This window comes from Patagioenas fasciata, chromosome 21, assembly GCF_037038585.1.
Source record: "Patagioenas fasciata isolate bPatFas1 chromosome 21, bPatFas1.hap1, whole genome shotgun sequence".
Lineage (NCBI taxonomy): Eukaryota > Metazoa > Chordata > Aves > Columbiformes > Columbidae > Patagioenas > Patagioenas fasciata.
This window is the reverse complement of record NC_092540.1, coordinates 2,520,775-2,535,481: the sequence shown is the minus strand read 5'-3', so window position 1 is coordinate 2,535,481 and position 14,707 is coordinate 2,520,775. Positions and strand designations below refer to the sequence as shown.

The following is a 14,707-nucleotide window of genomic DNA, read 5'->3' as shown; positions in this document are numbered from 1 at the left end:
GCGCCGCGCGGTGCCCGCTGGGAGCTGTAGTTCGCGGGCGGGGCCGGCGGGAATTGTAGTCCGTGCGTGTGCGCATGGGCGGGGCGCCGGTCACGTGAGCCGGGCGGGACCGGGCGGCGCAAGCGAAAAGTCGCAGGTTACCCCCAAAATCTTCTGCGTTACCGGGGGCACACACACCGAGCTATTCCGTCTGTGCAACAGACCCCTGGCAGGGCGATAAATAAACTTTTTATTTCTTTTTTACGGCGTTTCTCGCGCGTCATAAAACGCTCCCTCGGTTAAACGCGCGATCGCTGGATTTCGGTGCAAATTCCCGCGCAAAAGCCTCGTGAAACGTGAGACAAAAGCAGCGGTGTCTGTGCTGTGTCTGCACAGCCCAGGGTCGTGTTCTGTTTGGTCCCATATTGTGCCCAGTAGTCTTCCCTGGATCCTGCCGCCAGTTCACACCTTGGTTCAGAAAGCTCCAATCCATCCTTTTGAAGTGAATACGTTCCAAAACACAACAAAAATATCTATTCCCGGTTTTCGTCTCCACCCTCTTGTAAATTAACTGAAAGTGCTTTGCTGCTGGTGCTTCTATATTCTTCTTTACTTTAAAACTTCAGCTGATGAAGAATGTGCAAGTAGTGCCTGAGCTGCAAATATCACACAACAGCTTTTGATGTATTTGTTTTGACGGAAACCTTATGGGGATGAGCACTCCAGACATATCAGGGCTCACAAATCCGTAATGCTGGGTCTAGAAAACACGTCTAAATATTCCACGCTGGCGGTGGATTTCTTGGTCCTTTGGGTTTTGAAAATCGACTTGCAAAGCCTGGGAAGAAATTATACATATTTTCTTAATGCAATTAATTCTGTATGTTGGAGATGATGATTATTTAATTCCTTAAAAGAATATGGTATTTCAGAAAACAGGTGCTGCCCACAGCAAAACACCAAGAGGAAAACGTACCGAAGCTCAGGAAAGACCTAGAGTGGTTGGACAGGGCAGATTCTGATGGTTTTGTCAGTGAAGATGGACCACAGATACCTAGAAGTGAAAAAATCAGACTGAAGCGGTCAGTCTGTTTTCAATATAAGTGTTTTAGATCAAAGGGAACTCGATGAGAAACTCCTTATTCTGCCCCAAACAGACTGGGCAGAACCCACGTTGCCCACAACACCCCTACCCCCTATGTTTAGAGCATTTGTCCCACCACACTGGTTTGAATGATCTGAATAATCTGGTAATTATCAGCTCTACCCAAGGTACCCAAGGGCACCACAGCATCCCTGTCACACTCCTAAAACATCTGTTGCCATCCAGATGTGGTGGCGCACAGCTGGCCAGCAGCTCTATTTCCTACTCCGTGATGTGCGTGACATTTCACATCTGGCAAGTTCAGGTTCTTGAAAATTCAGTCTGCGTATTTCTTTATATATTTGCCTAAAACCATCAGGAAGATGCACATTAGCATGAAAGACTTACTCTTTCTCACATTTTTCAGTATCTTCAAGCTCTGTAGAAAAAAAGAAGAGTTTGTTGGAAAAAAATGTAGCAAGCAGTAGACCACCTATTATCACAAAGGGAATTTGCTGATAAATATAGATGTATCGCGTCTCCTAAGGATTATTGTGCCTAGCAGCTGAGACTGAGATGTAGACTTCTGCTGTGCCTCCAGTTTGTGTTATTCCTGCTGTTTTCCTCAAATACTTTTCTGCTCAGCCGTAACATCCTGAAATACAACTGCCCATGAGGATAATTAATTAGGGCCACAGCAAGAGGAGGAGGGTGATGAGCAGAGTCTGTCCTAGACAGGAATTCAGACTCGACTCGAGCACCTTTTTCCAAAGCTCCTTGTGTCACAAGGAAAGCAGCAATAGCTGTAGCTATTATAGAGCCATCTCTTCTTCTCAGCCCCTCCATTTGCTTTTGGGTTGTCTTGTTGCTTTTACCTTGCTTCTCTTAAAGCATTTTGTAGGCTCTTCTGACAACGTTTCGGAAACGTTCTCCAAGCCCGAAGGACGCGTGGTAGGACTTCTTGCGGCAGGCTGTGAACCTGGGAACGTACATCAGAACATTTGCAGCGGTCATTTGAGAATCCTCCTGCTTTTTTCTAAGTGCTTTGTCATTGCTTTTAATTTCCTCTAATGCAGCAGTTCTAGAAGTTTCTGAACTCTCCTGCAGTTAAGTCATGGAGCATTACCCTTGGTAATGCTTTGAACAGGAGGGCTGCGATCTCCTCCGCTATCTACAGGCTTAGGTGCAAGCAAAACAATCTCAGCTGCATGCCAAGAAAATAACTCATCACTTACTCGCTGCATCAGCAAGAACAAATGACTCCGGGGTTCTTTCAGGAAGCGGGGGAGGAGAGTTAGAGCGATCCCGGGTTGTCTCTGAGAAAGAGAGATGAAAGAGTTGCTAACCTAGCTTCAAATACATACATCTCTATATATATCCCTTCACTGAGAGGTCCACAACACTCTAATATGTCAATTGGCTCAAAGGAAAAACACAACTTGCAGCAAAAGGTGCAAAACCCCTTGGCCCGAGGGTTCATCATGTACAGGGTGAGGCAGGAGCTGGTTAAGAGATATAAAACTATCAGTTTGGTTGGTAGCAGAACTGTCTAGTTCTGTTTAGAACTATTTAGCAATACGGAATTTCCCTTGGACCGAGCACAGGTGCTAACGATATTTATTAAATACGGTAACACAGCTTCAGTAAAAAGCAGACCTGACTTTCCAAAGGTGGCATTAAACTTATACCTGTTCGTGGGCTCCGAAGCTTCACACTCTGGAAACGAAAGAAAATAACAAATAAAGGAAGGTATTTGAAATTCCCACAACCAAACGTCGTTCTCTTGCACACAAGCAAGCCAGAGAAGACGAGGAAATGATGTTACGTGCAAACACCCTCCCACACACACCTCCGTGCTCACGTAATGGAAGGCAGACTTACGCCTTATTGTTTCACTTTACAAAGCTATAATTCAACTATGGGATGATCAAGAGAGGCCTAAACTTTGCCCATCTCCCACCTGTTCCGCAGGGCGGTGTGAACCGCAGCAGAGCACTAGCTCCCTGTCTTCATTACCCCTCTCTAAAATAGGAACAATATACCACCTTGTATGGGACTTAGGACCACCCCCCCCAAAAACATATTTGGAGTAAAGAAGGTATTGATATGGAGGAACCTGAGTGAGACCACATCTTCCAGTCTTGAACCCTTACATCATTTATGAAAAGTACACAGTGCCAAAACTAGTGTTTTTCTCAACGGAAGGAAACATGATAAAGAAATTGGCATAGTGATAGTGCTGGAGAAGAGATAAAAAGCCACTTGCTTACCTTACACGGTCTCAGCCTCACTGAGTCATCAAACAGCACTGAGTGAGACTCACCACTCCACTCCAAAGAGATTCCGATGTTTGTATTTCTGTCTGGAAGCTGAAAATCAGAGGTGGCTGGAGGGAATTGTCCTGGAAACAATGGAACAGCAGAGAGGTCGTTGCTCACCCTGGGCAGCCAGAGCGAAGGTGCTGCCGGCTGCTCGGCCATGGAGGAGCCCCCAGAGCCCCTCAGCCCCTGCCTTGTGAAATGCACTCACCAGACTCACCGGCCACAATAAAGGACTCGGGGGTTCGCTCGGGCAGGGGCGGAGGATCCTCATCATCTGGCTGTGGTGGGGTGGCTAATTGGGGAGACATGGACATGTTACCCACATGGCACAACCCAGCAGGAGAACCTGTGCAGAGACTCAGAGCTGACGGCTCTTATCCAGCCTTGCACCTGAGGCGATGGTTAATCACCTCTAAACTCTGGTTTCCCAGAGTCTCTATCCGCTCTGGGTGAACCCAGGTGGGTTGGACTAGATGGTCTCCAGAGGTCCCTTCCAACCCCAGCCATTCTATGATGCCAGCATCTAGATAACGAGCACGCTTTGGTGACACTGGACGCTGAAGGGCCCGAGCAGGACAGAGCTGAGCAAATGTCAAAGCTGCAGACAATGAGAAATATCCAACTGGGCCAGAACTGATCAGACCAAGGAATAATTTTGCCTTCTTCATATGGCAGGTGATGGTTTTCAGGTTACAGGTCTGGGCAGAACCCTAATGTTGAGGTCCTGGTTCTCAGTGGGACGTCAGCGTCCCTCTGCACAACACTCTGCAGACAGAAGGGGTTTCTGATCTAGAACCTTGGAGAAAATAGAACCTCAGAGAAAATAATTTCTGGGAGCTTTCTACATGTTTCTTAGAGCCCCCTCTTTTAAGAATTGGCCACCACCAGTCCCTGCCTTCCCGTTAGAGCTGCACCGAGGTGTCAGAATGGTCCAGAGCCCAAAGGTTTGCTGTTCTAAAAACGGTGTTTATTTTTATGAGAAAAATTTGAGGCAGGATGAAGTGAGCGCAAGGATGAAACCAGTTGCTCCCTCAGCCCCCAGTGGATGCCAACACCCCAGCTTCCCCCAGTGTGACCGAGCCAAGTGTGTCCAGTGCAGAACTTACCTGGGGGAGACACCCCATCGTCGTTCTGCAGGAGATCGTGGTGGGACGCAGCCCTGGGCGGCAGGATGGCCACGGCGGGGGTACCCACAGCACGGGAAGGAAGAAGAGCATCCTCTCCTTCCACATGGTGCTCAGCAAACTCCGGAGACAAAGGGACATCCAGGGAGAGCGAGGAGAAGTAGGGGTCTTCTGCTGAGCAGCAATGAGGGTAAGGACATCGGCCGTGGTTCACGTGGACTGGGGGGTCATCCATGTCCCAGCTTGAGTTGCTCAGCTCAACAGGGGAAAATCCATCCTGCTGCTCCACCGGAAAGCTTGAGTAGCAGGCACTGGGCAAATGTGAACTCAAAACAGGCTTTGCATCCCCTCCTTCACGCTGCCAGCCGTCTGCCCGCTGTGCCAGCACAAAAGGGGTCGACGTGGTCCGTGTCAGTGGGGCTCGGCCACGACGGCCTCTCCTGCCGCCTCCCTTCACCCCCGGGCTCAGAAGCAGCTGCTCAGGAGAGATGCTGTTGAACTCCAAGCTGCGGTGTTTCTGCAGAGCATCCCCAGCACCCCATTTCTCGGCAGAAGCTGTTTTCCTGCAGCTGATGAAGTTCAAGGCGCCGAAGGAAATGGCCTGTCTGATGGGGACCGCACGTCCAGGGCTGTCCTGTGCTCCCACGGAAGACAATGATGTCGGCGATGCTTTGCTTCGTACCGCCGGAGGAAGATGGTGATGTGCGTCCTGCTCCTCTCGCTCTGAGCTGCAATAAAGCACAGTGATGTGAAGTTAAAGCCATCTAGCACTCAGGAATCTCTGCTAGCCTACCAACAGTGCTCCACAACATCGCTCCTAAGAGCAGATCTGTCCCCTGGGAATGCAGAGCCTGGCTCAGCCTCAAGCCAGGAGCACAGGCAAGTACTGTGCACCCTGGTGCTCCAAAACACCATTAAACGTTGAACAGAAGAGGCTCCTTGACATTGGTAAACTACACCCTCAGTGCAAAGTGTTCCAAAAAGCAAAATTATTTACACATTCATTTGAAAGGTGGGACCAGATCCTGCTGACAAGTGAAATACAATGTTCAAGCAGAACTGGGCTACAAAGCGCACATCAATAAAATGCGTCTTCCTGAAATCACGTGGGGGACCGAAAATACCAACCCAGGGGATACTTGTGCTATGGCCTTACCAGGTGAGTAACCTCAGAGAATAAATATCCTCCACTGGAGTCAGGAGTGGCTTGGCTACAGGATGCCTTGTTTGTACCTAGTGAAACAAAAGGTTGGAAATCAAGAGTGAGGAGGAAGAATGTGAAGAACGCAAACACGCTATTTCAGGAGTTGGAATTTGTGCTAACTACTTTTAATTATTAATGTAGTTTGGAAATCACAAACACCAGCTTGAAAAAGCCAAGATGGAGCTGAAAACTGAGGACAGGGCCTCCTGAAGAGCAATTTCTGTCGGCACCTTTTTGAAATGAGAGCAGAGCCAGCTGTGCAACCATCCAGCTGTGCCAAACACCCGCACAGCAGCCTGAGCAGACAGCTCTGCCTTTGGGACCCAGGTGGGCGTCCAGCCTGGTTTCCTTCATGACACCCCAGCCCGTGACCATCCCCCATGCTCTGCAAAGTGTTTTCAAAGGGCAGTGAGGTTTAGGGGGGTGCAAGGTTTGGCCAGGAGCTACAAAACCACATCCGGGCTCAAACCGTTTTCTGCATTTTGTGTCAACCTAATGTTGCATCTCCTTTGCTTGCACACTGTCCACAACACATAGAAAGAGGCTCTTTCCAGCTCTTTTCTCTCTGGTTTGGAACATCCTGCAAATCCTATGGCAAAACTGAGGTGCGAGTCCCATCGCAGGATGTTGCTCTCAATTCTTTAGACAAAAGCTTCTGACAAAATAAGCTGAATGTAAGCTTTCAGGATTTGCCTAAGAATGGCAATGCATTTGCTTCAGCCACATTGCAAACCGCTACACAGGCGAGGTGAGGGTCATGGCAGCAGTAATAGAAAAACAAGAACCAAAAAAAGCTCAGCCATGGATGTTTTGGATGTTCCTGTTTACATGCGACTTTGTACCGAGACCACATTGTTTTTCCTCCAAGGTTCATCAGATCTGAAAGTCTTTGACATGTTTTTTTCACAAGGTATTTTAGCCCACTCTGTCCCACAGACAGGCTGTAATGTGAATTACGGCCCTAGAACACCAGCATGCTGCACACTAACACTTGTAGCCGTATCACCTCCCACCCCTGAGCTTCAACCCGGGCTGAGAGTCACTCTGTTGCTTGCAAGAATAGAATGAAATAAGGTTTTGCTGGCACATCCACATGGAAACCAACTGCTACTGTAGAAACTTGGTGCTTTTCTGTTCCCTTGTTACATTAAATCATTATAAAAGTATATAGAAAATGGGTTTGAGACTGAAGAAAGTGTAGCTATCGCTTGGAGCCGAATGCTGTGATGAGCATTGCGTGCTCAGGGAAACAGGTGGGTTCTCGGGTTAACTTGAAAAGGGGCTCAGTTTGGGCTTAAAGGGTGGCAGAAAACACAGTGGTTCGTTGCAGGTCTGCAGAGGAACCTGGGTTAGAGCCGGAGTGCCCGAAGCTGCAAGATCCAGCGTGATTATCCTGGGGACTTTTACCTGTGAAGCAGCAGAATCCTCCTGGGCATCGAGTGCTTTAATCTGCCTCTTGAAGAGCTCGATCACCGCGTCATAAACCAGCTCATACTGCTCCTGCGCCCCAGAGAAATAAAACAGATGTTTAAGCAGTCACTTGTCACCCAAATCAAACATCAGCCCCTGAGAGAAGCTGCTGCTTTCCAGTCCGATCACAGGGTAAATTCCCAGGAGGAGGAGAAGCCACAACTTTCAAAGGGTTCAGACTGAAGCATTTGGGTTTGTTCGGATGCACAAACAACACTGTTCTGCATTGAGCTTCCTCTTCAGCCCGTCCCGGCTGAGAAGAGTTCCCACTATATCTCCTGGAGAGTCCCTCGTTTCACAGCGTGTTTGATAAACCAGACTGCAAGCACTAAGCTATTCCAGCTGTCTATGAGGAAATGGTCAGCTACCAAACTGATTTCTGCAAAATCATTCTTCTGTTGAGAAAAGGGACTTTACAGAAGGTCTGCGGGCCCTGGTTCCCAGCAGAACAACTGCTCCGTGTTTCTTTGCTGGAAACCCTCCTGGGGAAAAGCCAAGATCTCCATATGAAGAGTTTACCAGTTGGTAAGGTATCCCGAACGTACCTTGGTCTGCACTATGGACGGCCTCTGCGTGCGCATCTCCTGGATCAGACTGAAGATACTGAAGTTCACCGGAACAATCTTGCGAGAAAGAGAAAAGATGAAAAATTACACACGGGAGCTTCCAAGTTGTGATCAACTTTAGAGCAGCGTCCAAAATTCGGGGCTGTCATGTGAAATACATGTGTGTAGTCAAAGGAGGGTGAAAGGGAGGAAGGGAAGAGAGGAGGTGATGGAGACAGAGATGCAGATGCAAGCGGCGCTGGAGGCCGCAGCCCGGGCTGACACTCACTCCATCCTTCAGCAGCTTCTGGGTGTAGTCGACGGCGCAGATGACTCCTGTTCTCCCACAGCCAGCGCTGCAACGACAGGCACAGCAGGGTTGTGAGCACACATCAGAGGATGGGCACATTTGGGGTATTTGACAAAGACCCCCAGCCTCCTCTGTCCCTCCTGGGGCAGTGAGAGCACCGGGGGGGACGGGGACATCATCCCATCCCCGCCGGTCACCGGCTCACCCACCTGCAGTGGATACAGATGGGAACGCTGTCGTCCGGCTGGTAGCAGCGAATCTCAGCGATGAGCTCCAAGATGGGGTCAATGGATGAGGGGACGTCGTGGTCCGGCCAGTTTTTATAGTGGAACTGGTGGACGGTGCGGGTTTCCTGCAAGAGAAGAGCGGTGGCAGGCCCAGGGCTGTCCTGTGCCACCCAGGGACATTGCTGCAGCTCCCGTGGGGACACCAGCACAGCAAGGGGAAGCTGGAGTGTTGCAGACACCTCCACATCCCCTCTGTATCCACAGGCAAAGGTTAGAGATGCAGTTTGCAGCTGTTCTTGCTAGAAAACAAGCAATTCCATTTTATGGCATTCTTGGTGTTACCTGTTGGCTTCACCCAGGGTCTGATTTGCCACAACTGAAAAACAGCTTCAGAATTTGAGGTTTGAATTATTAATTTTTTGCTTTCTTCATTCCTTCAGCTACTGCTCAATCTAAAATAGCAGGCTGAGCCATGTAAAATTTTCTCCATAAGGCACACCATACTTTAATATCTTATTTACATGATAAAGCCAAGATGCATCTCCTGCCTTGACCTTTCCTACTTACCTCGTTCAGGGTCACCTTTAAAGTCCTAATCACGTACTGGTTTTTCTTCTCTTCGGCTTCCTGCAGAACGAGAAGTTCAGAGTCACATTCTCTGCGGGTGACGCGGGTTTCCAGCGCGCGTGGTGTGACACGGTGCTGTACTCACGCAGGCGACGCAGAAGGGACCGCGCTGCAGGGCAGGGCCGCCCTCCTCTGCCCAGTACCGCTCACATTTCTTCTGTTGCGAGAAGCAGGACACGTTTGGTTATTCACCCCAGCCCACCCAGGCTCCTGTCTCATTCTGCTGGACTCAACTCATGCTGGGAGGAGAACCAGCTCCAGCCTCCGCTTCCCCAGAGCCACCATTGCTGGGTTTGCCCTTCCAAAGAGCTACGCTATTGGAAACACTGTGGGGGACTACGGTGGGTCCGTGGATTCCCTGACGGAGGGCATGGGAACAGAAATTAGCCTTGAAGATATGAAGGCCTACCCATGAGAAAGATGGGAGTAAAGGAGTATCCGGAGATGTTAAGGATGTACCCTTGAGAGAGAAGGGAGTAGAAGAGTAACATTGACGATAGCAAAAACAGCCAATGAGATGTTATTGCTGTAACTTGTAACCAATAGTGAAGAGACACATGAATTGGTAAAACTGTATAAAAATACACTTGTGGCAATAAATGGCATCTACTACTTCCATCCTGGAAGAACTTGGTCTATGTCGTTTGTCCGTCTCAACCACAACAAAACACTTGAAGAATTTGCAGCTGGAGAATTAGGAAATGGTTCATATCATATGAGATTTAATAAAAACCTGCATGTCTCCGCCTTGCCCTGATGCTGTCCCGGCAGACGCGTTACTCACCTTTCCCATTTCAAACTCCATACAAGCCATGACCACGACCTGCAGAAAGAGGGTGTGTTAGAAAAGCCTGAGCGCAAGTCTCTGGGCAGCAAAATCGACCTCATCGCTTGCAGGTGAGGAGGTTCTGTGGGCAAAGCAAGCTCGGGATGTCACCCACAGCCTGGGCACAAGGACTTTTCCCACTCGGAGCCTGAACATAGAGACAGCAACGAGCAGAGTCCTGTCTCAGCATGAGTGTGGGGAAGGCTCAGGGATGGGTATGGGGCACGCACAACATCTGGAGTAAAACCCTGACCCTCCCACATCTGCTTAGTCAAAAAGGCTGTACAGGCATATAAATCTGCACCTTACCTGGACTTTATACTCCCAAATCATCCTCCAAAAGTCAACAACAGTAGTGGGGAGAGGACCCTGTGTTGCAATGTATGCTCTTGGTCCGTAGACACCCTAAAACAGCATTCAAATCAGACACGGAGATATATTTGCATAGTTCACTAGCAGAAATACAAGTCATCCCTCTTTCTGAATCTTCCTTCTATACAATGAGCCCGTTAAGGATTTAGAAGGGCTTTTATATAGTTAAATTTTAGGCATCTACATTAAATTAAGCAACCAGAAGCCAAAAGACCCAAGCCAGAGATTTGGGTTTGAGGCGAGTTCTGCTCCCAGAAACCACCAGTTCTGCAGCGCATTTGGGAGCTCGGAGGTGACATTGCAACAGCTGCTGCTGCAGACTGACACATCTGTGTTGGCCAAAGAACGAACTGCGAGCCCCTTGTGACGGTCTGTTCCTCTGCAGATGGGTTACACACAGCCCTGGTCACTGTGGTGGAGAACAGAGGAAACTGTCTGTCTGTCTGTCTGTCTGAGAAGGGTCGTGAATGCAGGAGGCTCCCAAAACACACAGAGCTCCTGATGGAGAACCAGCCTGCATCGTATTCAAGAACAACACCCTCAGACACACAATGTGAATTTGGGGGGTGCCCTGTGCAGGGACAGAAGTTGGACTCCATGATCCTGGTGGGTCCCTTCCAACTCAGGACATTGTCTGTACTATTGCTCACCGCTGCAGCACGAGGCTTCCTGACAAGCACTGGTTTCAGACAAGTCACTAACTGGCCACAAGCAGTTTTACACCACTGTCACCCACCAAGGGCAGCAACAGCGATGAGGAAGTCGGGGTTGTGAGCCACAAACTGTTCCACCGCCCGTCCAACGCGAGCACGTGTCCCTGGCACCTCTGCGCTGCAGGGCTGCTTGCAAAGGGCTCACTGCTTGTACTCACCTTTACATCCATCACCCCTGAGCACAGCCCAGAAAATACCGTGTGGTCCTTCCACCCAGCCCAGAAAATACCGCGTGGTCCTTTCACCCAGCCCAGAAAATACCGCGTGGTCCTTCCACCCAGCCCAGAAAACACCGTGTGGTCCTTTCACCCAGCTCAGGACCTGCTCCCCCTGGCACAACTCAACAAAGAGCACTAACAGCTGCTACGAACACCTCTGCACGGCCAAACACCGCGGAAGGAGCGATACCTTGATGAAGTTGGCGTTGATGTAATGAGAATCTGCATCCGATGTGATCAGGGACAACTCCACTCTGCTGTGGTCAACTGCAGGCGCAAAAGCAGAAGCAGCAGCAGTTACTGGTCGTGTCTCGCGGTCGCTGCGCTCCTCAGGCCGCACACAAGGTGCTTTGGAGGAACATGCACAGCAGAGAGCTCATCCCAGAGCAGCAAACACTGCTCCTGCACCTCCCGACAGCCCCGCACAGAACAGCAGACAAGCTCGAGTTGCCTGTATTCTGCTTTGTGCATCGTGGACACATCTTTGTCCAAAGCCATTCTCTATATGGCCTTGGGAAACAAGTGGTTGTGATGCTACCCAGAAAGCTTGCAAGGACAAGCATTAGAGGATGTGTTTCCTGCTCAACAGTTCTTCTGTCAGTAGAAAATAAATGTCAAAGTCTTCCAGTGCATGCACTGCAATAGAAATAAAGCCTTAAATCTGAGCAGCAGAATTCAAGGCAAACTGAGAGGCAGTGATGCGCTCACGTGCAAGCAGCTGCGCAGAAGGTGCGGGAGGAAAAGAGGCTCAAGATAGGGAAAAACAAAGACAAAACCCCAAAAGGCTGAATAGGAACATTTGCCATTTCCAACCTACAGGGTAAGATGTCCTTGTATCTGTTCTTCTTGATGTTCTCTGGTTGCTCAGATGCTGCTGTGGGGTAGGTTTTATCCGACCTGTACATTGTTGACTGCCTTTTCAGCTTCTGTGATAAAGGAATGGAACAAATTACAGCAGACGTGCTACATACAACACACTGCTACAGAAGTGTGAGGATGTCTAGAGGTCAGGCTCGCTACCGCAGAGCAAGATCTGCACCATTAATTCTTTCCTGAGTAGCTTTTCTCAAGGTATTCAGAACAAGAACTGAGACAGAAGCCACCTGAGAGCCCCAGCACGGGCTTCTGAGGAATGGAAAGTGTGTGGAAAGTGTGTGCCGAGGCAGAGCCCACAGCAGACTGGGGCACGTGGGCTTCTGAAGTGGAGTGATGCATTTATACAGCACAGAAAGCATCGCCCTCACAAATGAGTGAGACACAAGGGAGTCATTCTCAGCATAAATGGCACTCAGAAAAGAGATAACAATGCAAAACCACCTTTAACAAATGCCTTCTGCACTTGCAAAAGACACACGCGTCCCGGGAAGATCTCTCGTCAGGACGAGAGGAGACGGCCTTGGCCACTTCTACTGCCGTTTTGGGCAGAAAATTCACTGTACGTTTGGCTGTGAGCTCTAGCACATGTGCCAGGGCTCGGCAGCCTCTGCCCCACATGGCGAGGGGGGAATTCAGCAGCCTGTGACAGCGCTTTGTTCCATGGAACAACAGACTGTCACTGCAGACTCAGATTAATCACTTCCCTCCGACCCAGACACCAGGAAATTAAGCACTAAGCTTTTCCCAAGTGTTTGAAGTGCTGGTCTTCACCGGTACAACAAAGCCGGGCTGGATCTCCTGGGGACTCCTGAGAAACCCCCTGGAGCTTCCCCAGAGATCGCTGCCCAACGCAGCCCCTGCCCACAGGGGTAACTTGGGGCCAGTGGTTATTCTGGTGTCGGAGACATCTCAGGTCTTACAGAAGTACCAGTTTTACCCTTCCCCATGTCTGCCAAAGCCGGGCAATGCCTTTGCTTCTTAGAGCAGCCCAGACAGGCTGCCAGAGCAACCTGCCTTGAGCTGATGGATCAGCAGCTGCCTGCAGCCATCGGGTTTCACTGGGAGACACTGGATCGACATCCAGGACTCGTCCCTGCCACCCAGATAAATAATATCATAGAATCAGTTTGGTTGGAAGAGACCCTCAAGATCATCGAATCCGACCATTCCCCCACCCCTGGCAGTGCCCCATGTCCTGAGAACCTCATGTCCGTCTGTCCAACCCTCCAGGGATGGTGACTCCAGCACTGCCCTGGGCAGCCTGTTCCAATGCCCCACAGCCCTTTGGGGAAGAAATTGTTCCTAAATCCAACCTCAACCTCCCCTGGGCAACTTGAGGCCGTTTCCTCTGCTCCTGGCGCTTGTTCCTGGGGAGCAGAGCCCCCTGCTCCCTGCCCTGCGGGTGGGACAGGGGAAGGGTGGGGGGTTCTATTGAAATGAAAATAGAAGGAAAAGCAACCGGAGGTCCCCACCAGGAACACGCGTATCAACGATACCACAGATTGCAGTGGGGAGAAGGGGCAGCGGCTCCACATTCCTCACTCTACCCCCAGTTGTATCGTGTTACCACGCAAAGTGAAACTGCGTCTCGACGAGTGCGTTTGTGAAGCAGAAAACAGGAAACACTCGGGTAATTATTTAAAAATCCAAAAGCTTTACTTTGAATGCAAACTATGAAATTATTCTTCTATCTTTACATTCCTTTTGCCCCAGTTAACTCCTGTGCCCTCTCTGCTGTAAAATTCATAGAAAATCTTACTGTCACATGCAAATCACGTCCCTGTTTGAGAAGGGACTGAGCAGTTCCCTTTAGAATCAACTGAAATGCAGAGCCGTGCCTTAAGCGAACTTACCGAAAACTCATCTACAAACTCTTCTCTGTTGAGCTTCTTGCCTTGGGCCCTTTCCAGGTTTTGCAGCAGGATCTCCCGTTGGTCCATGATGCCGGAGACCGAGTGTGACCGCCCTGCCGAGCCCGGGCAGGGACATGTCAAGCGTGCGCGGCGGTGGAAAGCATCAGAGCATCAGCCCGCGGAGCGCTCGCCGCAGCCTGTGGTTTACTGACTTCATCACCAGCCTTAAAGGAAATTAGTGCGTAACAGATACCGCGGTCAAACAACAAAACAAAACACGCAACCTGGGGCCCGAGCGCCCCCTTCTCAAACCACGGGCACTCGTGTGCCCGCAGCAAGGGTTGGTGGCACCGAGCAGGGCAGGAGGTGTCCCTGCACATGGCAGGGGGGTTGGACTAGATGGGGTTTGATGGTCCCTTCCAACACAAAACATTCTATAATTCTATGATCGTGGTAGGAGCATCCCTACCTGGTCCCTCAGCCGCTGGGTGCCTGGACATTCTCCAAGCGTTGTGCCGTGGAGATGCTCAGGTATTGGAGACCACAGCCATGCACCCCAACATCTCTTGACTTCTTTAAGTACCATCCCCAGCAGCACAGTCCTGAGGGGTGAGCAGGGGGATGGTGCTGAGCATCCCTACCTGGGGCTGAGCACCCTTACCTGGGGCTGAGCATCCCCACCCAGGGCTGAGCATCCCCACCCAGGGCTGAGCACCCTTACCTGGGGCAGCCAGGGGAAGGTTCAGACTCAATGTGCTCTAGAAGAGTCCCTAAAGCAGCACACAAACCCCACACCTCCCCTTCACACTGAAAACTTTGCCTGTTTTCCACACGAACCGTAAAATATTTTGATCTCATCCCTTCCCCTGGTAAAAGGCACCAAGTGGGGTCCGCAAAGCTGCGTGAGCAGAGCGACGCTTTTTGTACAGCCCGTAATTCATTATTTTGACTTGAGAGC

At 50.2% G+C, this 14,707-nt stretch overlaps 1 protein-coding gene across 1 annotated transcript; it reads right to left on the bottom strand.

Moving 5' to 3' along the window:
• Positions 1–189: 189 nt before the first annotated feature.
• On the bottom strand, positions 190–14,687 carry PTPN22 (protein tyrosine phosphatase non-receptor type 22). The gene is made up of 21 exons (XM_065854637.2): positions 13,750–14,687; positions 11,838–11,946; positions 11,211–11,287; positions 10,027–10,122; positions 9,676–9,714; positions 8,977–9,048; positions 8,832–8,891; positions 8,247–8,389; positions 8,017–8,083; positions 7,728–7,805; positions 7,120–7,212; positions 5,665–5,741; positions 4,491–5,236; positions 3,593–3,676; positions 3,334–3,464; positions 2,752–2,779; positions 2,299–2,379; positions 1,939–2,042; positions 1,472–1,502; positions 956–1,033; positions 190–817 (listed from the first exon to the last, which is right to left on the bottom strand). The coding sequence occupies exons 1-21, from the start codon at positions 13,834–13,836 to the stop codon at positions 753–755; spliced, it is 2,346 nt and encodes a 781-aa protein (XP_065710709.1). The 5' UTR covers positions 13,837–14,687; the 3' UTR covers positions 190–752.
• Positions 14,688–14,707: the final 20 nt, after the last annotated feature.